Source organism: Pristis pectinata, chromosome 43, assembly GCF_009764475.1.
Source record: "Pristis pectinata isolate sPriPec2 chromosome 43, sPriPec2.1.pri, whole genome shotgun sequence".
NCBI lineage: Eukaryota > Metazoa > Chordata > Chondrichthyes > Rhinopristiformes > Pristidae > Pristis > Pristis pectinata.
The window spans coordinates 2743950-2768695 of NC_067446.1; the positions used below are offsets into that span (position 1 = coordinate 2743950).

Sequence of the window (24746 nt, forward strand, 5' to 3'; positions counted from 1 at the left end):
ACAGACTTGGGTTGTCTTCTCTGGAGCGATGGAGGCCAGATGGGGGTTTATAAGATCGAGAGGCATAGGTAGAGTAGAGAGCCGGTGTCTCCCCCCCCAGTTCAGCACAACATGGAACACTACAGCACAGTACAGGCCCTTCGGCCCACAATGTTGTGCCGACATTTTATCCTGCTCTAAGATCAATCTAACCCTTCCCTCCCACATAGCTCCCCAATCATTCATGTGTCTGTCTAAGAGTCTCTTAAATGTCCCTAATGTATCTGCTCCCACAACCTCTGCTGGCAGTGCGTTCCACACACCCACCACTCTCTGTGTAAAAAAAACTTACCCCTGACATCCCCCCTTATACCTTCCTCCAATCACCTTAAAATTATCCCCTCGTGTTAGCCATTGTCGCCCTGGGAAAAAGTCTCTGACTGTCCTCTCGATCTGTGCCTCTTGTACACCTCTATCAAGTCACCTCTCATCCTCCTCCTCTCCAAAGAGAAAAGCCCCAGCTCGCTCAACCTATCGTCATAAGACATGCTCTCCAATCCAGGCAGCATCCTGGTAAATCTCTTCTGCACCCTCTCTAAAGCTTCCACATCCTTTCTATAATAAGGTGACCAGAACTGAACACAATACTCCAAGTGTGGTCTAACCAGAGTTTTCTAGAGCTGCAACATCACCTCACGGCTCTTGAACTCAATCCCCCGACTGATGAAGGCCAACGCTCCATACACCTTCTTAACAACCCTATCAACCTGCGTGACAACCTTGAGGGATCCATGGACGTGGACCCCAAGATCCCTCTGTTCCTCCACACTGCTAAGAGTCCTGCCATTAACCTTGTATTCTGCCTTGAATTTGATCTCCTGAAGAGCATCACTTCACACTTATCCAGGCTGAACTCCATCTGCCACTTCTCAGCCCAGCTCTGCATCCTATCAATATCCTGTTGTAATCTGCAGCAACCTTCGTATCATCAGCAAACGTACTAACCCACCCTTCCACATCCTCATCCATTTATAAAAATGACAAAGAGCAGGGGTCCCAGGTCACAAAGACAGTGGCTTGAAGGGCCTGCTCCTGTGCTGTTCCATTGTATGAAAGAATGGCACCCACCACAAGGCAGGGACTGTTTTCCCTGGAGTAAAGGAGGCTGAAGGGTGACCTTAGAGGTTTATAGAATCATAGATAAGGTGGGCACTCACAATCCCCCCCCCCCCCCCCCCCCAGGGTTGGGGGAAGTCCAAAACTAGAGGGCACAGGTTTAGGGTGAGAGGGGAAAGGTTTAAAAGGGGACCCAAGGGGCAACTTTTTCCACACAGGGCGGTGGGTGTGTGGAACGAGCTGCCTGAGGAAGTGGTTGATATGGGTACAGTTACAACGTTTAAAAGACATTTGAACAGGGATAGAACCGGCCCACAATGTTGTGCTGAACTAATTAAACTGGTAATTATACACTTAACTAAATCCCTTCTGCCTGCACAATGTCCATCTGCCGTTCCCGACACATCCACGGGACTGAGCCTCTTAAACCCCTCTGTCGTATCTGCCTCCACCCCTGGCAGCGCATTCCAGGCACCCACCGCTCTCTGTGTAAAAAAAAACTTGCCCCCACACATCTTTCAACTTTCCCCCTCTCACCTTAAATGCACGTCCTCTGGTATTTGACATAGAAAGAGTGCAGAAGCTTTAGAGAGGGTGCAGAGGAGATTTACCAGGATGCTGCCTGGATTGGAGAGCACGTCTTATGAGGACAGGTTGAGTGAGCTGGGGCTTTTCTCTTTGGCGGGCAGGAGGATGAGAAGTAACTTGATAGAGGTGTACAAGAGGCACAGATCGAGTGGACAGTCAGAGACTTTTTCCCAGGGCGACAATGGCTAACACTAGGGGATAATTTTAAGGTGATTGGAGGATGTCAGGGGTAAGTTTTTTTACACAGAGAGTGGTGGGTGTGTGGAACGCACTGCCTGCAGAGGTGGTGGGGGCAGGTACATTAGGGACATTTAAGAGACTTAGATAAACACATGAATGATAGAGAAATGGGGGGCTATGTGGGAGGGAAGGGTTAGATAGATCTTAGAGCAGGATAAAATGTCGGCACAACATTGTGGGCTGTAATGTTCTATGTTCATTTTCAACCCTGGGGAAAAAGATGGTCGACTCTGCCTCTCATAATCTTATAAACCTCGATCAGGTCTCCCCTCAGCCTCTGTCACTCCAGAGACAACACCTCAAGTCTGTCCGACCTCTCCTGCACCTTCTCCAAGGGTTTAAGACGGATATGGGCCAAGCCTGGGAAGGCATGGACAAGTTGGGCCAAAGGGCCTGTTCCTGTGCTGTCTAACTCTGTCCCACACAGGTCCCTCGCTCCCACCAGCAACCCACAGCCGAGCACTCACCGCCTTCAGAAACACTTTTGTTTTAATTGGTAGAAAAAGTACATATTGGAGGCTGGTAAAAATATTTACAGTCTTTCTCCGCGGAGGTCGGCGGTGTGGACTCCCGGCGAGCGGAGGGGCTCCGGCCGTCTCCGGCGGGGTGTGTGGGAGTCCTCCAGGGCCCACCTCACGCGCCAGGCACTGCGGAGATGGGGGGGAAGAGAAAAAACAAATGTCACGGGAGGTACCGCCGGCTCGCGGTACAGCAAGATCCCAGTAGGGGGCAGCTTTGTTTCCTGTTGCGGCGGTAGTGCTGCTGCCTTGCAAGACCCCGGTTCGATCCTGACCCACCCCGCGCCCCCCCCCCCCCCCCCCCCCACCGCTGTGTAGGGGTGGGTCCCTCCCACGTCCCAGTCAGTGGGTTGATCTGTGGGTGGGGGGGAGGAGCTGATAGGTCAGGGGGGGAAAAGGGGATTGATCAGAGGGCCGGCTCACATATGATGGGCCGAATGGCCTCGTACTGCTTTGTGAGTGCGCAGGAGGAATGGTAGAAGTGTTTAAAGACAACGGGAGGTGTGGATAAGGTGGACGGTCACAGCCTTCTCCCCAGGGTAAGGGGAGCCCAAAGCCGGGGGTGGGCGGGGCAGACGTTCGGAGCGAGAGGGGAGAGCTTTAAAAGGGTCCCGAGGGGCAACCTCCCCCACGCAGAGGGCGGTGAGTAGATGGAACGAGCTGCCGGGGAAGCGGCTGAGGCGGGTACAACAGGAGAAGCACTTGGCGGGGAGAGGGGGCCGAACGCAGGACACTGGGACCGGCTGGGTGGGCACGGACCGGTTGGGCCGAAGGGCCTGAGTCCCTGCTGTGTTGCTGCGTGTAACAGCCCCTCCCCCTGGGGATACGGGAGCTGACGCCTGCGAGCACACTTACCGACACGGACAACGGGGATCCGACACGGCCTCAGGAGGGCTACTGCGGAGAGAAGAGGGGAAAGAGATTCAGTGGGTGGTTTGGGTGGGGGGAGAGTGTGAACACGAGGGGGGTGGGGTGGTACCTGAGAGGACGGGGCCAGGCCCGACTCTTTGCTCCCCAGCCTTGTGCCTTCTCTCCACCCCATCGCCTGCATCATGCGGCTTCCGATGTCCTGGTTCAGTCCGTCAAACCTGCAGGGGTGGGAGAGGGAGAGAGAGAGAGAGAGGGGGGGGCTCAGGGCTGAACACAGCTCCACACCCGGTACAGGCTCGCAATTAACAACGGCTCGCTCGTTAATGGGGGCGGGAGGGACGGGAGGGAAGGGGAGTGGAACAACCCTAGTAGCGTCACATTAAACGCCCTCCAATCACCGCATTAACATCAAACAACAGGCAGTCATACGTGGCTTGTGTCCTCTTCCTCTTGGGCTCCAGTGTGTCTGCTGCCCCCAGCTTGCCCCGTCTCTCTGCCGCTCTGTACTTGAGCTGTGGATGGGAATGAGAGGGACTGATTAGCGCAGGGCACTGCTGAACTGTATTCACTGGGGAATACACTGGCGCAGTCAATGCATCTCACTCAATGCACCGCGCACAGTTCCCGTCTCCGTATCCCCGGGACAGACCCACACCGGGAGCACCGCGCACGGTTCCCGTCTCTGTGTCCCCCTGGGTCAGACCCACACCGGGAGGACCGCGCACGGTTCCCGTCTCTGTGTCCCCCTGGGTCAGACCCACACCGGGAGGACCGTGCACGGTTCCCATCTCCGTATCCCCCTGGGTCAGACCACACCGGGAGCACCACGCACGGTTCCCGTCTCCGTCTCCCTGGGACAGACCCACACCGGCAGCACCACACACGGTTCCCGTCTCCCTATCCCCCTGGGTCGGACCCACACCAGGAGCATAGGTGGGTTTACCAGGACTGCACAGGATTGGGAGTTCACAGCTTTAAGGATCAATTGAAGTGACGGGCTGGTTTATAGAAAGGAATCGGAACGGGTAGGGTGGCGAGGGGTGGATACAATAGTGGGGCAAGACCAGTGCCGATACATGGACGCATTGACTGCGTGAAGCAGGAGGCAGAATTTCCAGTCGGGCTGTTCCTCGGCTGCAGGGATTTTATCCGCAGCCGGATTTCCTTGTTCGCGAGTTACTCGGCCCGGCGTGTGTTCACCGAGGTTGCCCTGAACACGCCCCCCCACTCTCCCCCCCCACCGCCTTTTGGGAGCGAGGTTACACATTCACAGCCCTCCCGGTGCTCCAAACCCAGCTGCCATCGGTCTCTGGCCCCCTGGGTGGAGGCCGAGACACTCACGGTGCTACCTGAGCACCTGAATCGTTGAGAGGGCAAGCAAGTCAAGTGCTGGTGGGTGGGTGGGTGATGGTCAGGAAGAGCGAGGTTACCTGTTTCTGTGCTCTACAACTCCGTATATATAAAGTTACAAGAGCCACGCGGGGTACCGTGTGCGGTTGTGGTCGCCCCCCCCCCCGTTACAGGAAGGACGTGGGGGCTTTGGAGAGGGTGCGGGAGAGGTTCACCAGGATGTTGCCTGGATTAGAGAGCACTAGCTACAGGGAGAGGTTGGACAAACTTGTTTTCTCTGGAGCGGCAGAGGCTGAGGGGAGTTTATAAAATCAAACCTGATAGAGGTTTATGAAATTACAAGAGATATGGCGCAGTAGTGCAGCAGTCAGCGTAACGCTATCACAGCGCCAGCGACCCAGGTTCAATCCCGGCCGCTGCCTGTAAGGAACTTGTATGTTCTCTCCCCATGTGTCTGCGTGGGTTTCCTCCGGGTGCTCCGGTTTCCACCCACATTCCAACGACGTACGGGTTAGGAAGTTGTGGGCGTGCTGTGTTGACGCCGGAGGCGTGGCGACACTTGCGGGCTGCCCCCAGAACACTCTACGCAAAAGATGCATTTCACTGTGTGTTTCGATGTACGTGTGACTAATAAAGAAATCTTATACATAGACTGTTAGAATCTTATCCGCCAGGGTAGAAATGTCAAATACTAGCGGAAGATAGAGTAGCCTGTTGGAATCTTTTCCCCCAGGGTAGAAACATCAAATACTAATGGACATGGCTTGAAGGTGAGAGGGGGAAGGTTTAAAGGAAGTTCACGAGGCAAGTTTTTACACAGAGAGTGGCGGGTGCCTGGAACGGGCTGCTGGGGGAGGTGGTGGAGGCAGATACGACAGTGGTGTTTAAGAGGTATTTAGCCACAGGAACAGGCAGGGGATGGAGGGATGATGTGTGGGCAGACAGGACAGGTTTAGAGTGGTACCGTGGCCGGCGCAGAAGGGCCAGTTCTGGCGCCGTACTGATCCACGAAACGACCCGTTACCGGATGCGCAGAGACACGCACCTCTCTCTCGCTCTTCTCCAGAGCCTCCAGCTCGGACTCGGACAGCTTCGAGCGCCGGTGAATCTCCAGGTTTTGCTGCAAGGGGGCAGAGGATAAGATATCTTTATTAGTCACATGTACATGGAAACACACAGTGAAATGCATCTTTTTGCACAGAGTGTTCTGGGGGGCAGCCCGCAAGTGTCGCCATGCTTCCAGCGCCAACATAGCACGCCCACAACTTCCTAACCTGTATGTCTTTGGAATGTGGGAGGAAACCCAGGCAGACACGGGGAGAACGTACAAACCCCCCACAGACAGCAGCCGGGATTGAACCCGGGTCGCTGGTGCTGTAATAGCGTTACACTAACCGCTACACTACCGTGCCTGGGGATCGGTCACCTCAGTTGTGAATTGTACTCGCCCCTTGTCACAACACCCCCTCCCCGACGCTGTAAAGAGGCTCACTAGATCCCTCGCGCCCCCCGGGATAACGGCACATTCCCCCCCTTCCCGAGGTGGGGTGGTGGGGGGTCATTTTGCACTGAGCCCACCTCAGTGGGGCGGCTCCACAGAGGACACAGCCGCCCAGAAAACCTACCCCAGTGATGGGGAGTGTCCCCTCCCCTCAGATGCCCACTGAGGGGGGGCTTCGAGAGGAAGGATAACACAGTGGTGGAAGTCTCCTCGGTTTTATAGGCAGTGTCCAGTGCGGAGACGGATGGATGGACGCGCTCGTTGGCTCAGGCTGGCTGGCCTCTCGCTCCGGGGGGGAGGGGGAAGGGGTCGGTCCAGAGAGGGTGGCGGATGGAGGTACACACTCCCGCACACCAGCAGGTGTGGGAGGGTGGGATCGCAATCGGCCGCAGGTTGGGAGTTGGCAGGTAGGCAGTTCAGGGCAAGGGCGATCCAGGGGCTTAACTCTCGGGAAACTGGGCTCCCCCTCGCACACCTTCCATAGGGCTCCCTGCTCACCCTGTCTCCGGGGGTCCACACTGTGACTGGATACTGATTACACCCCATCTCTGCCCCGTGACCGGGGACCGATTACACCCCATCTCTGCCCCGTGACCGGGGACTGATCACACCCCGTCTCTGCCCCGTGACCGGGGACCGATTACACCCCGTCTCTGCCCCGTGACCGGGGACTGATCACACCCCGTCTCTGCCCCGTGACCGGGGACCGATTACACCCCGTCTCTGCCCCGTGACCGGGGACCAATTACACCCCGTCTCTGCCCCGTGACCGGGGACCGATTACACCCCGTCTCTGCCCCGTGACTGGGGACTGACTACACCCCGTCTCTGGGGGTCTGCCCCGTGACCGGGGACTGACTACACCCCGTCTCTGCCCCGTGACCGGGGACCGATTACACCCCGTCTCTGCCCCGTGACCGGGGACCGATCACACCCCGTCTCTGCCCTGTGACCGGGGACCGATTACACCCCGTCTCTGCCCCGTGACCGGGGACCGATCACACCCCGTCTCTGCCCTGTGACCGGGGACTGATTACACCCCGTCTCTGCCCCGTGACCGGGGACCGATTACACCCCGTCTCTGCCCCGTGACTGGGGACTGACTACACCCCGTCTCTGGGGGTCTGCCCCGTGACCGGGGACTGACTACACCCCGTCTCTGCCCCGTGACCGGGGACCGATTACACACCGTCTCTGCCCCGTGACCGGGGACTGATCACACCCCGTCTCTGCCCCGTGACCGGGGACCGATTACACACCGTCTCTGCCCTGTGACCGGGGACCGATCACACACCGTCTCTGCCCCGTGACTGATCACACCCCGTCTCTGCCCCGTGACCGGGGACTGATCACACCCCGTCTCTGCCCCGTGACCGGGGACCGATTACACACCGTCTCTGCCCCGTGACCGGGGACTGATCACACCCCGTCTCTGCCCCGTGACCGGGGACTGATCACACCCCGTCTCTCCAAAGGGACTTTCCACCATCACCATGGGTTTTAAAACTCATCTGGTGCATCCGATCCCTGGGACGGACGGAGGGACGGGCGAGAGGGTTCCGAGTGTGCTGCTCCCCCCCCCCCCACCTGCCCCCTCACCTTGTGGAGCTCGGAGAGCTGCTGGTGACGGATGAGAGCCTCCTTGCTGGGGAACTGCCTCCGGCACAGCAGGCAGGCCAGCTTCTGCCAGTCGGTCAGCTTCTCCTCCTGGTCCTCCGCCTGGTCCTCCTCGCTGTCACTCTCCCCACTGTAGGCGGCCACCAGCCCTCGCAGCGGGCTCGCCCTCTGCATGGTGGGTGAGGGGGGGAATACACAGACGTAAGGGCCGACAGACACACACGACACCGACGCTAAACCCACGTTACACCCGTCAGGATTTTGGGAGAATCGTCGTTAGCCAGAGAACTGGTGGGGGGGGGGGAAGGGGTGGTGAAGGAGGCAGGCACAAGGCAAGGGAGGAGGCAGAGGCAGGGGAGAAGGGCGGGCAGCAAGAGGGGGAAGGGGAGTGCGGGGGGGCAGTGAGATGGGGACGTGGGAGGTGAGGGAAAGGGAAGGAAGGGGGACGGGGAAGGTGGAGGGGAAGGTGGGGGAGAAGGGGTGGTTGAGGGGGAGATGGTGAGACAGGGAGGTGGAGGGAAAGGGGAGGAGGGAGGTACGGGGAGGCAGGAGGCAGACACCCCACAAGTCCCCAAGGGACACCCGTCGCCTCCCTGCACCTGACCAGAGATCAGCCTCTGCCCAGCAAACGGCCTCTCCCCTCCCCCAGGCCACTCCCTACCGTCCGACTCTCGTCATCCCTCATCTTGTCGCTGGATCGCTTGAGGTGCTCCATCATGACGTGCTGCCTCTCAGCCAGGGTGGTCTGTGAGGGGGAAGTCATCGTGTGAAACCCGCTGACTGGCATTGACCAGCCCCCCTGCCCACATCACCCCCCACCACCACCCCAGCACAGCCCAGACGGGCCAAATGACCTCCCCTCGCTCCACTGGCGGGCGGGAGGAGGCGGAACGAGAGGAGCCCTCCATCACCGTGTTCTCCCCCCCATTTCACTGCCCCAACCCCTTGGCCCTCCCCTTCACCCAGCGCCTCCGACCCCACTCTCCCAGCGGATAGGTCCCATGGATGTAATCCCACTACCCCCCCGGGGTAGGTGGCACACAGGCATCAGGACCCCCACCTTTGGGATGCCACAGTGGGAGCTCGATCTGCTCATAACAAGACAAGATATCTTGTGTGAGAATTCAACACGAGAGGGACTCGAGGACCACAGCGGCATCCCACGAGGCGTCGGTCAGACCGCATCTGGGACATGGTGAGCGGCTCTGGGGTCCCGTATCTGAGGAAGAACGGGCTGGGCCCCTGGAGAGGGTCCGGAGGAGGTTCACAGGGAACGAAAGGGTTAATGTACGAGGAGCGTTGGGTGTCGCTGGGCCTGGTGTTCAGCGGAATGAGGGGATCTCACTGAAACCTGCCGGACACGTTGAGGTCTGGATAGAGCGGATGTGGGGAGGGTGTCTCCGTCGGTGGGAGAGTCCGGGATCCGAGGGGCACAGCCTCGGAATGGAGGGACGTCCCTTTAGAACTGGGAATGAGGAGGAATTTCTTCAGCCGGAGGGTGGTAAATCTGTGGAATCTGTTGCCACGGTGGGCAAGTCATTGGACGGATTTCAGGCAGAGATTCTTGATCGGTAAGGGGGGAAGGTGAAGGGTTACGGGGAGAACGGGGTTGAGAAAAATCAGCCACGATCGATGGGCTGAATGGCCTTATTGTGCTCCCATACCTCAACACCTTGTGATACAGATCGGCTGAGAGAGGCAAAGGGAGTCTAGTGTGGGAAAAGTATCAAGTATCAACTGCTCTGCCCGGGACCGCAAGAAACCGCAGAGAGTTGTGGACACAGCCCAGCGCGTCACGGACACCAGCCTCCCTTCCTTGGACTCTGCCTTTACCTCTCATTGTCTTGGTGAAGCAGCCAGCATAATCAAAGACCCCACCCACCTGAGTCATTCTCTCTTCTTCCATCGGGTAGAAGATACAGGAGCCTGAGGGCACGTACCACCAGGCTCAAGGACAGCTTCTACCCTACTGTGATAAGACTACTGAACGGTTCCCTTATACGATGAGATGGACTCTGACCTCACACTGTTGTGACCTTGCACCTTGTTGTCTACCTGCACTGCACTTCCCTGTAGCTGTGACACCTTACTCTGCACTCTGTTATTGTCTTTACCCTGTACTACCTCAATGCACCATGTAATGAATTGACCTATACGATTGGTTTGCAAGACAAGTTTTTCACTGGACCTTGGTACAAGTGACAATAATAAACCGATACGTTCATGTGCCAATCTCTGTCGTATCTGCCTCACCCCACCCCTGGCAGCCCATTCCAGGCACCCACCGCTCTCTGTGTGAAAAAACTTGCCTTGCTCACTTCCTTTGAACGATCCCCCTGGGGAGAAAGATACTGGCTGTCTACTCAATCTTAGGAACCGCTATCGGGTCTCCCCCTCAGCCTCCGCCGCTCCGGAGAAAACAAGCCAAGTTCGCCCAACCTCTCCTTCTCCACGGGTTTAAAATGGACATTTGCCAAGCCTGGGAAGGCATGGACCAGTGGGGCCAAAGGGCCTGTTTCTGTGCTGGACGACTCCAGGAGAAGGTGGGGATGGTGATTGGGGGGGGGAGGGGGAAGGGGCCCAGCCGGAGATGGCACTGAGGGCAGGGGGGTACCCTGCCCAAGGTGGTCCCCCTCCCTCCGGAGCCAGTACCTTCTTCTCCAGCATGGCGTAACCGGCGTCGGCCGAGGCGGACTCCCTCCGGTCGTTGTCTCGCATGTAGCTCAGCGGCTGGAAGCTGTTCTTGAAGTTCTCCTTCTGCTTGTTCAGACTCTTGGCCCAACGCTCCATGTCCTTGGCGATCTGCAGCCGGGGGGGGAGTGGGGGGATTCGTTACGTCATCCAAAGGCCCCTGGCAAATCTCTACCAGCGCACGGCAGACAGCGTTCGGACTGGTGGCATCTGGAGGATCGTGAGGGGACGCGGAGGGTGGCGGACTTGGCCGGCTCTGTCGTGGGGGCACGACCCAACCCGCTGCCAGGAGCGGAGGATGCCGCCCCGGGTGGACTGCCTCGGGATGTTCTGGGGTTATGTCCGTGCCCGGGTAACCGTGGAGAGGGTACATGCGGTGTCCACGGGTACCATGGAGGTGTTCTGGGACCATTGCGCACCGCAGGGGATAAATGCCATCCTCGATAGCGATGGAATGTTTTAATTTAGTTCGTGTTAGTGACTGTATTAATTACTGTTATTGTCTCTGTGTTTGTTGTAGTTCTATATATATTTTGTAATAAAGGTATAAAACGAAACCCTGCCCGCCATCGAGGACATTGCGGTGCCTCAAGAAGGCGGCATCCATCACTGAGGACCCTCACCGCCCGGGACGTGCCCTCTTCTCGTTACTACCATTGGGGAGGAGGTACAGGAGCCTGAAGACCCACACTCAACGATTCAGGAACAGCTTCTTCCCCTCTGCCATCAGATTTCTGAATGGTCCATGAACACTACCTCGTTATTCCTTTTTTTTGGGGCATTATTTGTTCTGTAATTTGAAGTAATTTTATATCCTTGCACTGTACGGCTGCCGCAAAACAACAAATTTCATGTCATGTATCAGTGATAATAAATCTGATTCAGACCCAGGAGACAAGTCAGCCCCTCTGTCCCGTTACGTTGGGAACAGGAGATGGTACGCGCACCGCGCGCCCATCTCCTGAGACACACACACACCCCCCCTCGACACCCCCCACCCTCACCGTTGCTATCTTAGTGTCAAGGGGGAGCACTTGGGTGGAGGGGTTCCAGGGCAGCGGGAAGCCAGCAAGGCGCAGGCCAAATGAGCCCGCCGGGGATGAAGGGTGAAAGGGATTGTCTCGGGATGATTGGAATACCGATGAGGGTGGTCTCCTCCGGGAACAGCTCCCCGGGAGGAGGGGGTGGGGTTGTTTTGGGGAGGTCCTGCCCCGTTCCCCGCGTCTCACCTGCTGGGCCGTCTTACTCTTGGGTTTCTCCTTCTTTTCCTTGCCTTCCTTCAGGCCGGAGCCGAGGTCTTTGGAGTCGCCGGTCTGGTCGGGGGCCGGGAGGTAGGTCTGCTTGTCCCCGTCCCAGTACAGGTACTGTTGTGTCTGTGCATTATAGTAGTACTACACATGAAAATATATACACAGAGAGCGCCATTAACCCGGGAGTCTCAGACCAGGCGCTGGACGGTCTCTCACACACACACTCTCTCTGTCACAAATACTCACTCTCTGTCACGCACTCTCACAGACTCTCTCTCTCTCTCTCTCTCTCACACACACACACACACACACACACACTCAGGAGGAGGAGTGAACAGGGCCAACCCAGGAGCAGAGGGAGCCGGGGGAAGTGTGCTGCATTGGTCCAGCGAGTCGACTTCTCCCAAGGGCACGGTGACCAGGACAGGGTACCCGTCCCTTCCCCCGATCACCCACCTCCACCTCCTCTCGTCGGTCTACCCCACCACCCCTCCCCGTTCCTTCCCGACTAGGATTCTCCCGAATTCCTGAGATGGATTTATCAGTGCCTCAACACACTTGACGGCCCGCTGGTCTCGGTCTCCGCCGCACGGGGCAGGATCACCTCCGTGTTGACCCAGCCTGGACCTCAGCCAGTCGGTGTGGGTGCGCAGTGCCCGGGACCCGTCCTCTGGTTAGTGTATGGCACTGAAGCAGGCCCTTCGGCACACTTGTCCGTGCTGCCCATCGGACACCCGTTTACACAGATCCCATTTTATTCCCCACACTCCCACCAACGCCCCCTTTGAGATTCTACGCCTCACCCACACACTGAGGGGGGGGGGGGGGGTGTAAAAGTAGCTGAGAATGTAAGGATTAATGTTGTTGGGGCCTAACCATGGCATGACTATAGTTGAGATGCATATGTCCAGGTGTCTTGTGTAAATCAAAGAAGTATTTAGTTTAAGGAGTATCCTGGCTTTGCTAGTGTTTGTGATAAGCGGTTATCCTTGGAGCCTGGAGCTGTCTGTGACTGCAGATTGTAACATGATGACCTGCTGCTGGGTTACAGAGTGCTCAAGGATAAAAAAGTAATGGGTAATGAAAGAAAGAGTAAATCCTTATAATTTAGCAAACAAAAATTGTTAGGATAGCTTGGTATGTGGAAGTTAACACGTAGGCTTGTTTTAAATATGAGACAGACCCTGGGATGTGAATCTTTGAGTGGGGAACGGCACAGGGCTCAGGTTACACAGTTTACTCTTTCTCTGTATCCCTCACTCCCGCTAGCGGAAGTAAAATAAAGTGCTTGTTGTACGCTCCTTGATCTGCTGTTGTCTGCTTTATTACAGCCTGGGCTGACTTTCAAAGGGGGCCGATTAACCCACCGACCCCGCTGGAAGCCGGGTGGCTAGAGATTGCGGGGGGGGGAGGCCAGGGCAGTGAGAGTTAGGAGACAGCGCAGCCAATCGAACCCCGAGGGGGCTTTGGTGGGGGGGGTCCCTAACCGCCGCATGGGAGGCTGCGGGTGGCCTGATTCTGTACGTCTGTCCCCCCTACCCACCTCCCATCGCCCATCCCACCCCTTCCCCTGCCCACCCGAGATCAGGACCGCATCTCCCCCAGTTACCTGTGAGTTGGGGTCGTAGTAGAGTCCGGTCTGCGGGTCGTAATAATATCCCGACAGCTCGTCGTACTGATAGGTGGAGACGTCGGGCACGGCTGTGAAGGGAGGGAAGGAGTCAACACCACGGGTTGGGTTAAAAAAAAACCCTCACCACCCACACCCCCCACCGCAGACATCTCCGCAGACGAGAGACCACATTCCGCACTCTGCTCGAGGCAAGCACTTGTCCCCGATGCCGGACCTCCGGACCACGCAGGAAGTCCAGCCAGCGTCCACGCAGAGAGGAGCAGGGTCGGTGTCGGGCTGAGGACCTTTGGACCCAGAAATGCCGGCCGCTGCGCACGCCCCTCCCTCTTCCTGCACGGAGGCCAACCCAGCCCCGCCGAGCACCACCCCGCGGGCGTCTCCCAGTCTCCCTGCCCTTTCTTTCAGATCTCTGGCCTCCGCAGGCCGGTGGGTTTCCCGATCCCCGGCACGCTCGAGGACTCGTGCCCCTTCCCCGCCATACGACACCCGGGACGACCAAAGGCGTGGGCGCGCGCACGCACACACATGCGGGATGATAACCCCCAACACTGCCAAGGAGGCCTGATCCGACCGGACGCCCAGGTTGTCAATGGTCGTGCAGTACAGCCACAGACCCTTCAGCCGTCCCCGTCTGTACTAACACCTCGGCACCTATCCTGTTTCCCAGCACTGGGCCCATCCCCTTCTCTCCCTCAGCCGTTCAAGCGCTGCGGGAGTCTCTGCCTCCATTTCCCACCCCCAACCCCCGCCCCCCCCCCACTTGGGCAGCGTGTTCCAGATTCTAACCCCTTTCCCTGGGGGTAAAAACCCCCCCAGATTCCAACTCTGTTCTGGGGGGTAACGAGGGTCCCCCTTCCACTCCCCACCACGCCTTCGAGATTTGACACCTCATTCACGGTCGGTGTCACACAAGGGGAACAGACCCAGCCTCTCTGGGTAAACCCGAGTGCCTTGTGCCCAGGCGACGGCCCACGTGCAGGGGACGGGTCTCCGCTTGCTGGGGGGGTGGTCAGGCCTGCGGGGGTGGGATGGGGTTCGACGGGGGAGGCCCTGGCTTCTCAACGAGTGGTTCCACCGCACAGCAGGGTGGGAGACGACCCCCGCCACCCCTGGGTTCGGGTACGCCAAGGGTTGGGCTGTCCTGCAGTACATCATCACGAAAGCTGCCTTCTTCTCACCAGTGTAGCGATGTCGAGTTCCCGAGGGGATAACTTCCCGCTGCCTCGGTCAAGCAGCCAACATAAAAGTTCCGGCACAGACTAGAAAAGCGGAATGGCCTGTTTTCTGTGCTGTAGTGTTCTATGGTTCTATAAATCAGAGACCCCCCACCCACCCCGGACATTCTCTCTTCTCCCCTTTCCCGTCGGGCAGAAGATTCCCATCCAGATGCATCAGGGCTCGGTACGGCAACTGCTCCACCCTGGTCCGCAAGAAACCGCACAGAGTTGTGGACACAGCCCAGCGCGTCACGGACACCAGCCTCCCCTCTCCACAGGCTCTGTATACACTTCCCGCTGCCTCAGGAAAGCAGCCAGCATAATCGAAGACCCCCACCCACCCCAGGACATTCTCTCTTCTCCTCACTCCCATCGGGCAGAAGGTAGAAAAGCCTGAAAGCATGTACCACCGGGCTCAAGGACAGCTTCTATCCTGCTGTTATAAGACTATAGAACGGTTCCCTGGTACGATTAGGTGGACTCTTGACCTCACAATCTACCTCGTCGTGGCCCTTGCACCTTATTGTCTACCTGCACTGCACTTTCTCTGTAACTGTAACACTTTACTCTGTATTCTGTTATTGTTTTTACCCTGTACTACCTCAATGCACTGTATAATGAATTGACCTGCACGATCGGTATGCAAGACAAGTTTTTCACTGTACCTCGGTACAAGTGACAATAATAAACCAATACATTCATGTGCCAATCTCTGTCGTATCTGCATTCTGTTATTGCTTTTCCCTTGTACTACCTCGATGTACTGATGTGATGAAATGATCTGTATGGACAGCATGCAAAACAAAGTTTCTCGCTGTACCTCGATGCACGTGACAGTAATAAACCAATTTAGCTTTAAGGTGAGATGGGGGAAGTTTAAATGGGATGTGTGGGTTGAGATTTATTTGACACAGAGAGCGGTGGGTGCCTGGGGGTCGAGATTTATTCCACACACTCCTATGTGTATGGTACCCAGAATATGCTGCCAGGGGTGGTGGTGGTGGAAGCAGACGCAATATCAACGTTTATCAGACAATCATAGAACAGTACAGCAGAATACAGGCCCTTCGGCCCACAATGTTGTGCCGACCTTTAAACCTCGCCTAAGACTATCTAACCCCTTCCTCCCACATATCCCTCCATTTTAAATTCCTCCATATGCTTATCCAGCAATCTCTTGAATTTGACCAATGTACCCGCCTCCACCACCGCCCCAGGCAGCGCATTCCACGCCCCAACCACTCTCTGGGTGAAAAACCTTCCTCTGATATCTCACTTGAACTTCCCACCCATTACTTTAAAGCCATGCCCTCTTGTATTGAGCATTGGTGCCCTGGGACAGAGGCGCTGGCTGTCCACTCTATCTATTCCTCTTAATATTTTGTACACCTCTATCATGTCTCCTCTCATCCTCCTCCTCTCCAAAGAGGCTTTTAGACAGACAAATGGACAGGCAGAGAATGGAGGGATGTGGGTTGGGAGCAGGGAGAAGGGATTAATGTGGCATGGTGTTCAGTACGGACGTGGTGAGCTGAAGGGCCTGTTCCTGTGTGCTGCACTGTTCTACTTTCTCAAGGGCAAGGACCGGCTGAGACAGACGAGGTGAGCTGGGCAAGAGAAGCAGCACTCACGGTACTGGGTGTAGTCCTGGGTCCCGGTGCCCGAGCTGGTCAGGGAGTGGCCGCTGCTGTTGGATCCCGAGGCGTGGCCGGCGTTGATCTGCGGCTGGGCCACGATCTCGACCTTCTGGCTCCCAGGGGTCCGGGAGATCTGCGAGGTCTGCAACGAGGACACAACTCAGTGAGGGCCCCCGGAATGAGGCAGGGAGGGCGGAGGTGGCTCGAACTGAGGTAAGCCGGAGGCGACAACGACTGGAAGGACTGGAAAGGTATTGAGGAGGTAATCGTTCCTTCCAAGGAAGGAGGTTAGTTTTAAAAGTTGAGAGTCAAGCTCGACAGATGGTGCATCTACCTCCTCACCATCCCTCCTGCAGCACGGCACTCCCTCCTCGCCACCCCTCCCACAGTGCAGTGCTCCCTCCTCGGCACGCTGCCTCCTCACGGTGATACCTCCTCGTTGCCCCTCCCGCGGTGCTCCCTCCTCGCCGCCCTCCCGCGGCACAGCGCTCCCTCCTCGCCACCATCCCACGGCGCTCCTGCCTCGCCGACCCTCCCGCAGCGCTTCCTCCTCGCCACCCCTCCCGCGGCACAGCGCTCCCTCCTCGCCGCCCCTCCCTCCACTCCGCCCCTCCCGTGGCGCCGTTTGGAAATCACAGAACGTCATCGTCGACTTTGATTTTGAACTTTGGGGGTGCGATCTGAACTCTTAATTTTGACTCGGGAAACAACAGCAACTGACAGACGCCACTCCCCCACAGACCCCCAGCAGGATGCGCGGAGCTGGGACCTACCTGTGTGGTGCGGGTGCTGTCTGATGAGGTACTGGAGGACTTCTGGTAGAGTTGTGGAGCAGCTTGCGTCTGCACCGACTGTGGGTACGACTGCGGGCTCGGGAGAGGATCGACTCCAGGGATGCCGGGCTCCAAGGAGGCTTCCGATGCTGCAGGAGAACGTCATCCGTTTATTCAGTTCATCGGGACTGAGGAAGCACACTCCAGGGGTCAGACACAGGGTGAAGCTCCCTCCGCACCGTCCCGTCACACACTCCTGGGGTCAGACACAGGGTGAAGCTCCCTCCGCACCGTCCCGTCACACACTCCTGGGGTCAGACACAGGGTGAAGCTCCCTCCGCACTGTCCCGTCACACACTCCTGGGGTCAGACACAGGGTGAAGCTCCCTCCGCACAGTCCCGTCACACACTCCTGGGGTCAGACACAGGGTGAAGCTCCCTCTATACCGTCCCATCACACACGCCCGGGGTCAGACACAGGGTGAAGCTCCCTCTACACCGTCCCATCGCACACTCCTGGGGTCAGACACAGTGAAGCTCCCTCTACACTGTCCCATCACACACTCCCGGGGTCAGACACAGAGTGAAGCTCCCTCCGCACCATCCCGTCACACACTCCCGGGGTCAGACACAGGGTGAAGCTCCCTCTACACCGTCCCATCGCACACTCCTGGGGTCAGACACAGTGAAGCTCCCTCTACACTGTCCCATCACACACTCCCGGGGTCAGACACAGAGTGAAGCTCCCTCCGCACCGTCCCATCACACACTCCCGGGGTCAGACACAGGGTGAAGCTCCCTCTACACCGTCCCATCGCACACTCCTGGGGTCAGACACAGTGAAGCTCCCTCCACACTGTCCCACCACACACTCCCGGGGTCAGACACAGTGAAGCCCCTTCTGCACTGTCCTGTCAAACTGCACTCCCCAACATCCTCAGAAACCAACCCCCCCCCACCCCCCCCCGCAAGAGAAGAGAATAACTTATCTGAACAAATTCAAAGCAGAGTGCTTTGACCTTGAGAGTGTGTGATGGGACGGTGAACTTCACAACTTAACTCTCCATTAGCTTGGGAAACTTGGAAGCACTGAAACATTATCTTGAGGCAGTCACTGCACCATAATGCAACTGAAGATGGCCCTGTGATCTAACGCCAGCGCAGACAGATGGTTAACGACTCACTTGTAACAGTGGGTGGTGCCTCATAAGTCGTCGGCAATGCCGGGCGCCCGCTGGACTTTTGCTGTTCTGGACCCTGCTGGTAGTCCTGGGAATACTGGCCGCTGTATCCCTGCAGCCGGTCAAGACAGAAGCGTCAGCGTGGGGAGCTGGCACAGCGCTCCCCACTATTGTTCCCACCCCGCCCCCGGGGGTTGGGGAGGAGAGAAGGGTCCAAGAGGGCACACGAGAGCTCGACGGGGAGGGTGGGGGCTTTAATCGTGAGACGGGAGCCGGGTGGTTTGGTTCGACGCCACCGGCAATTGAACGTGGGCGCCATGCGGAGTTCCATCCTGAGGGTGGGGTGTTGCGACGGGAATGGCCAAGGGTGGAATCGAGTGGAGGTTACGCGATGGTGGGGAAGGAGGGGGGGTTCAGATCAGCTGGGTGGGGGGGGGGGGGGCTGAATGGCCTGGCTTGCGCACGAGCAAGGGGTGAGGGGTCCCCGCCACCAACCTGCGCGTATGGCCGCTGGTAACCATCATCCTGGCCGCTCTGGTAGTAGGAGTAGTCTCCCTGCTGGTTGTCCTGGTTGAGCCATGTGCTCTGGTTGTCTGAATCGGAACTCTGGAGGCGGGGAAGGGGGCAGAGAGGTCAGCGGAACCCGTGACGGGTGTTGGAGACCGCGGAAGCCGGAGTCCGGAGCAGCAAGCGATCTGCTGGGGGAACTCAGCGGGCTGAGGGGGAAAGGAACTGTCGACGCTTTGGGTCACAACGGAGGCACGCCAGAGGCTCTACTTCATTTGGAGTTTGTAAGGAGGTACGGAACGTCACCAAAGACCCTCACTAGTTTCTACAGATGTACGGCGGACAGTGTTCTGATTGGTTGCATCACCGCCTGGTACGGAGGATCCAATACACAGGATCGCAAGGGGCTGCAGGGGGTTATAGGCTCAGCCAGCTCCATCACGGGCACAACCCTCCCCGCCGTCGAGGACATCTTCAAGAGGCGGCGCCTCAAGAAGGCAGCATCCATCACTGAGGACCCTCACCACCCAGGACCTGCCCTCTTCTCGTTACTACCATCGGGGAGGAGGTACAGGAGCCTGAAGGCCCACAGTCAACGATTCTGGAACAGCTTCTTCCCCTCCGCCGTCAGATTTCTGAACAGTCCACAAACCCATGAACTACCTCGTTATTCCTTTCTTTTGTGCACCATTTCTTTTTGTAATTTATAGTAATTTTATGTTTCTGCACTGCACTGCTGCCGCAAAACCACACATTTCACGTCTTCTGAGCCAGTGATAATAAATCTGATTCTGATGCAGGGTTTCGAGCCAAAACGTCGACAGTTCCTCCGCGCCACCCCAAACACAGACGCAGCTCGACCCGCTGAGTTCCTCCAGCAGACTGCTTGTTGCTGTGACAAATTTGTCTCATTCAAGATTTCTTCTTTCTCCAGCCGTTTGGTCCATCGAATCTGTGCCAGCTCAAAGTGTCTCCACCAGTCCTGTTCCCCCAACGCTCCCTTCCAGCCGTTCTCTCTCAGCTTCCCTGATACTCACGCCTCCTACTGCAGCGAGGTGGACAAGTCTGCAGCCATTTTGATGTACTGGGACATTCCAACTCCAAGCGGCTGATCCCTTGTCCTGAAAGTGCTCAGCCCGCCCAACAGTAATCCACACTTCCATTCAACGCAGGAAGGGAATTCAGTCCATCAGGATCGTGATGGCTCACGGGAAAAATCCCGTTTATTCCCCACCAACCCCGGATTTTATTCCTTACCCACACACTGGGGGCCGATCAACCCACCGACTCACATATGTCGTTGGGATGTGGGAGGGAACTGGAGCACCTGGGGGGCGGGGAGGGGATGGTGAAGCTCACGGGGTTTCAGGGAGAACGTGCAAACTCAATGCACCCGTGCGCAGACTGATGCAATCACGCGCAGACTGATGCAATCACGTGCAGGCTGACACACTCAAAGACAGAGCCAGGGGTTGGGAACGAACCCTGATCACTGGAACTGACTGGCAGCAAGTCTAATCGCTCGGCTGCGGGCTCTGTCCTCAAGTCAAAGGACTAACCAAGGCTGGAGGTGTCTCGTTAGTGTAACGCTTTACAGCGCAAGCGACCCGGGTTCAATTCCGGCTGCTGTCTGTCAGGAGTTTGTATGTTCTCCCCGTGACTGCGTGGGTTTCTTCCGGGTGCTCCGGTTTCCTCCCACATTCCAAAGACGTAAGGGTTAGGAAGTTGTGGGCGTGCTATGTTGGCGCCAGAAGCGTGGCGACACTTGCGGGCTGCCCCCCAGAACACCCTACGCAAAAGGTGCATTTCACTGTGTGTTTCGATATACATGTGACTAATAAAGAAATCTTATCAACTCCCCTTCACTGTAAATGAAAATATTCTATCGATGTCCCAAATTACTTACAGGCCCTGATACTAGCCATTTGCAACTTATGTACTAGGACACCTTCAGAGCTCCACAATCTCTCATTATTTTGGCCAGTGATCTTTTAATAGACATAAAGATATCAATCTGGTACATCGACGAAGTGCCAAAAGACGTCACAGAGGTGAGCCGCAGCAGGCTGCTCTGACAGGGAGCAGCAAAGGCAGCGTCCAGCTGTGGGAGTGCTCTCACTTCTCCATGGTCCAGCCCTTCCCTCACTCACCTGGTTGACTGCCCACTGAGCCGCCGCGATCGCTGTACTGGCCACAGAAGCAGCACTGGCCCGGCTGCCGTCAGTCAGGACCACGTCCCTGCGGAGGAGGTGAGAACAAAAGACGTCACGGCCAGTGAGAAAGGTCCATCCATTCCGTAGATGAACTCTGGAAACTCTTACATTCTGCAGGACTCGGGTCTGTCGTTGTAAAACACTGGGGTACAGTACCGGTGCGGATGGGTCAGTCGCTGTATAACACCAGGGTACAGAACCGGTGGGGACGGATCCGACACTGTACAACACCGGGGTACAGTATCGGTGGGGACAGGTCAGTCGCTGTATAACACCGGGGTACAGTACCAGTGGGGACGGGTCTGTCATTGTATAACACCGGGGTACAGTACCGGTGGGGACGGGTCTGTCGCTGTATAACACCGGGGTACAGTACCAGTGGGGACGGGTCTGACTGTATAATACCGGGGTACAGTACCGGTGGGGACGGGTCTGTCACTGTATAACACCGGGGTACAGTACCAGTGGGGACGGGTCTGTCGCTTTATAACACCGGGGTACAGTACCGGTGGGGACGGGTCCATCACTGTATAACACTGCGGTACAGTACATTACAATAGTGACTGTGCTTCTAAAGTACGACGGTGAAAAGCCTCGGACGATTCGGAACAATTGGCCATGAGCGGTGTTACTGGCAGAGTGGGTGCCCACCTCTTGGTGCCCTTTGCAAACTCCACGTTGATGGTTTTGCCGTCTATGTTGAGAGGAGGCTGTAACGACTGGAGGATCTGGAGCAGCTGGGAGGCTTCCTGCAGACACACACAGAGAGGAAAAACTGAGAGGCAACTGCCAGAACCCTGGAACCCGAGGCGAGAGCCCACCCAGTCGCGCTGCAGCTTGAGCGGCTCGGGGAGGTGCAGGCGTCCAGAGATTCCAGCCCCAGGTGACGCGAGGTGAGGGGCGGGGGTGTGAACCTTGCTGTGCCCAAGCTGGGCGGGAGCCCAGCGGGAGACGGGGACTCACCACAATGGTCGAGAGCTGAATGAAGGCGAATCCTCTGTTTAGCTGGGTCTGCTTGTCTTTGATCAGGCGCACGTTGGAGGGAGACAGCACAGCGTAGGGTGCCAAAGCGCTGAGGATGGCGTCCAGGGTGGTGTGAGGGTTCAGGTTCCGCAGGATCACCGCTTTGGGGGAAAGAAATTTAAAAAAAAATTAGTCAAGGAAATTCACAGGGATGTGACGGGGACTGGAGGGCTCGGGTTACAAGGAGAGACAGGCTACATTGGGAGACTTTACCCCAGAGTGGATGGGGCTAGGGGGGGTGACCTTATGGAGGTTTATAAAACCACGAGAGGTGGAGATCAGGTGGCTGGTCAGTCTTTTCCCCAGGGTTGGGAAGTTTGAAACCAGAGCGCACAGATTTATAGTGAGAGGCGCATTATAGAGCAACAGACCCGTTCCCACCGGTACTGTACCCCGGTGTTATACAGCGACGGACCCGTCCCCACCGGTACTGTACCCTGGTGTTATACAGCGACGGACCCGTCCCCACCGGTACTGTACCCCAGTGTTATACAGCGACGGACCCGTCCCCACCGGTACTGTACCCCGGAGTTATACAGCGACGGACCCGCCCCCACCAGTACTGTACCCCGGTGTTATACAGCGACGGACCCGCCCCCACCGGTACTGTATCCCGGTGCTATACAGCGACGGACCCGCCCCCACCGGTACTGTACCCCGGTGTTATACAGCGACGGACCCGTCCCCACCGGTACTGTACCCCGGTGCTATACAGCGACGGACCCGTCCCCACCGGTACTGTACCCCGGTGTTATACAGCGACGGACCCAGAGCAAAAAAAAAGTCATTACTCAAGCTGAGTTCTGTACCACTCCTCGGATATCTGAAGTCACAAAGAATGAAATTAATGTGGACAGATTTGTATTATTTCTGCAAATTTTGCACAGAATGTGCTCCTGTGCATCCTCTCTTTGTCCTGCCCAACCTGGGTGCAAGAAAAGGCTGGCAGAGGCTTCTGGATTCCGCCCACGTTAAAACAAATTGTCCCTGCCTCCTGCCCCATCTCCCCCTCCCGCCAACCTTTGCGGCTGCGCCCACACTTACTGTCGTTGGCGTTCTCGTTGACCTGTTGCTGCTGGCTGTGTAGCAGGTGCTGTTGCTGGAGTTGTGGAGGCTGGAACGGCTGGGGGAGCTTCAGAAGCGGGAGGGGTCCGTCGGGGAGGGGCAGCTGCAGGTCCTTCCTGCCGGGCGCCAGGCGCAGCTCGCCTTCTGCAGGGGAGGTGGGGGGGGGGACGCGTTAAAACCGCCGGCACCAACGGGCGAGCAGCCTTCACCTTGTTGAGATCGAATTCGAAGGCAGAATACAAGGTTAATGGCAGGACTCTTATCAGTGTGGAGGAACAGAGGGATCTTGGGGTCCACGTCCATGGATCCCTTATGGTTGCTGCTCAGGTCGATAGGGTTGTTAAGAAGGCGTATGGTGTATTGGCCTTCATTAGTCGGGGTATTGAGTTTGAGCCTCGAGGTGATGTTGCAGCTCTGTAGAACTCTGGTCAGACCACACTTGGAGTATTGTGTTCAGTTCTGGTCGCCTCATTATAGGAAGGATGTGGAAGGTTAGAGAGGGTGCAGAGGAGATTTGCTGCCTGGATTAGAGAGCACGTCTTATGAGGATAGGTTGAGCGAGCTGGGGCTTTTCTCTTTGGAGAGGAGGAGGATGAGAGGCAACAATAGAGGTGTACAAGAGGCATAGATCGAGTGGACAGTCAGAGACTTTTCCCCAGGGTGACAATGGCTAACACAAGGGGACATAATTTTAAGGTGATCGGAGGAAGGTATAAGGGGGATGTCAGGAGGTAAGTTTCTTTTACACAGAGAGTGATGGGTGTGTGGAACACACTGCCAGCAGAGGTGGTGGGGCCAGATATATTAGGGACATTTAAGACACTCTTAGAAAGACACATGAATGATAGAAAAATGGAGGGCAATGTGGGAGGGAAGGGTTCGATAGATCTTAGAGCAGGAGGCAACGTTTTCACCCAGAGGGGGGTGGGTATATGGAACGAGCTGCCGGAGGAAGTGGTTGAGGCAGGTGCATTGACGGCACTTGGACGGGTACACGGATAGGAAAGGTTGAGAGGGATGTGGGCCAAATGGGAATCTCGGCCGGCATGGACCAGTTGGACCTGTCTCCGCGCAGTGTAACTCTGCGACTCTCCAACGGTTGGTAAGTCGGAAATGAACGGAAACAGCGTGCGGGAGAGGATCACAGGAACAGCGGTGACGCAAGTGCGGCCGCCAACTGGCCTCGCTGAGTGAGAGGCTCTGCTTGGCGCCACGCAACACCCGATCGTTGCGGGGCTCGGGGAGGGAAGGCAGGCAGAGTGCCCTGTTCCCTCCCGGACAGCCCGAATGAGAGACATTACTTTGTCCTATCCAACCTTCCCACCCCCTCCGCTCTCCCCTACCACCACCCCCAATTTCCTCTCTCTCTCATGACCAGAAACCTTCCTGCAGTTACTGTCTGACCTGCTGGTGTTCCCTGCACCTTCTGTTCACGTTTCAGATCTCCAGCATCTGTAGTTTCCTTAATTTTCATGCCGCAACACTTACCTGACTTGGGAACCCCACACTTGAAGCATTTCTCACGCCGTTTAAAATTCTGCACTCCACACTGCAAAGAGGAGAGAAGTACAGCTGAAAGCATACAGTCACCAACAGCAAACACCCCGACAGATATTACTATGAGCGCAAAGACTGGTATCAGTAATCCTCCCGGTCACTTTGTACAGAGTATAATCGCACACACGACCCTGAGCCTGATTACAGCTTGAGGATGCACAGAAAAATGTCACCAGTTATAGACTACCTTAAGCTGATGACATAAACAGCTGGTACAAAG

General features: G+C 56.9%; 1 protein-coding gene across 3 annotated transcripts in view; it reads right to left on the minus strand.

The window, feature by feature from the left end:
* Positions 1-2394: 2394 nt before the first annotated feature.
* Positions 2395-24746, minus strand: part of LOC127566590 (RNA-binding protein 10-like) — a 50495-nt gene continuing 28143 nt past the window's right edge. For 2 of the 3 annotated variants that reach the window (XM_052009069.1, XM_052009067.1), the window contains 19 exons: positions 24458-24518; positions 22949-23113; positions 21845-22005; positions 21533-21630; positions 20819-20906; positions 18657-18767; positions 18165-18273; positions 16981-17129; positions 16202-16349; positions 13330-13421; positions 11700-11861; positions 10432-10581; positions 8441-8524; positions 7762-7947; positions 5707-5781; positions 3741-3823; positions 3421-3529; positions 3297-3338; positions 2395-2570 (listed from right to left, as the gene is read on the minus strand). In XM_052009069.1, the coding sequence (XP_051865029.1) occupies positions 3336-3338; positions 3421-3529; positions 3741-3823; positions 5707-5781; positions 7762-7947; positions 8441-8524; positions 10432-10581; positions 11700-11861; positions 13330-13421; positions 16202-16349; positions 16981-17129; positions 18165-18273; positions 18657-18767; positions 20819-20906; positions 21533-21630; positions 21845-22005; positions 22949-23113; positions 24458-24518 (2034 nt within the window). In that variant the 3' untranslated portion in view covers positions 2395-2570; positions 3297-3335. The remainder of the gene's footprint in view (positions 2571-3296; positions 3339-3420; positions 3530-3740; positions 3824-5706; positions 5782-7761; positions 7948-8440; positions 8525-10431; positions 10582-11699; positions 11862-13329; positions 13422-16201; positions 16350-16980; positions 17130-18164; positions 18274-18656; positions 18768-20818; positions 20907-21532; positions 21631-21844; positions 22006-22948; positions 23114-24457; positions 24519-24746) is intronic. The other variant, XM_052009068.1, reaches the window with a different exon arrangement.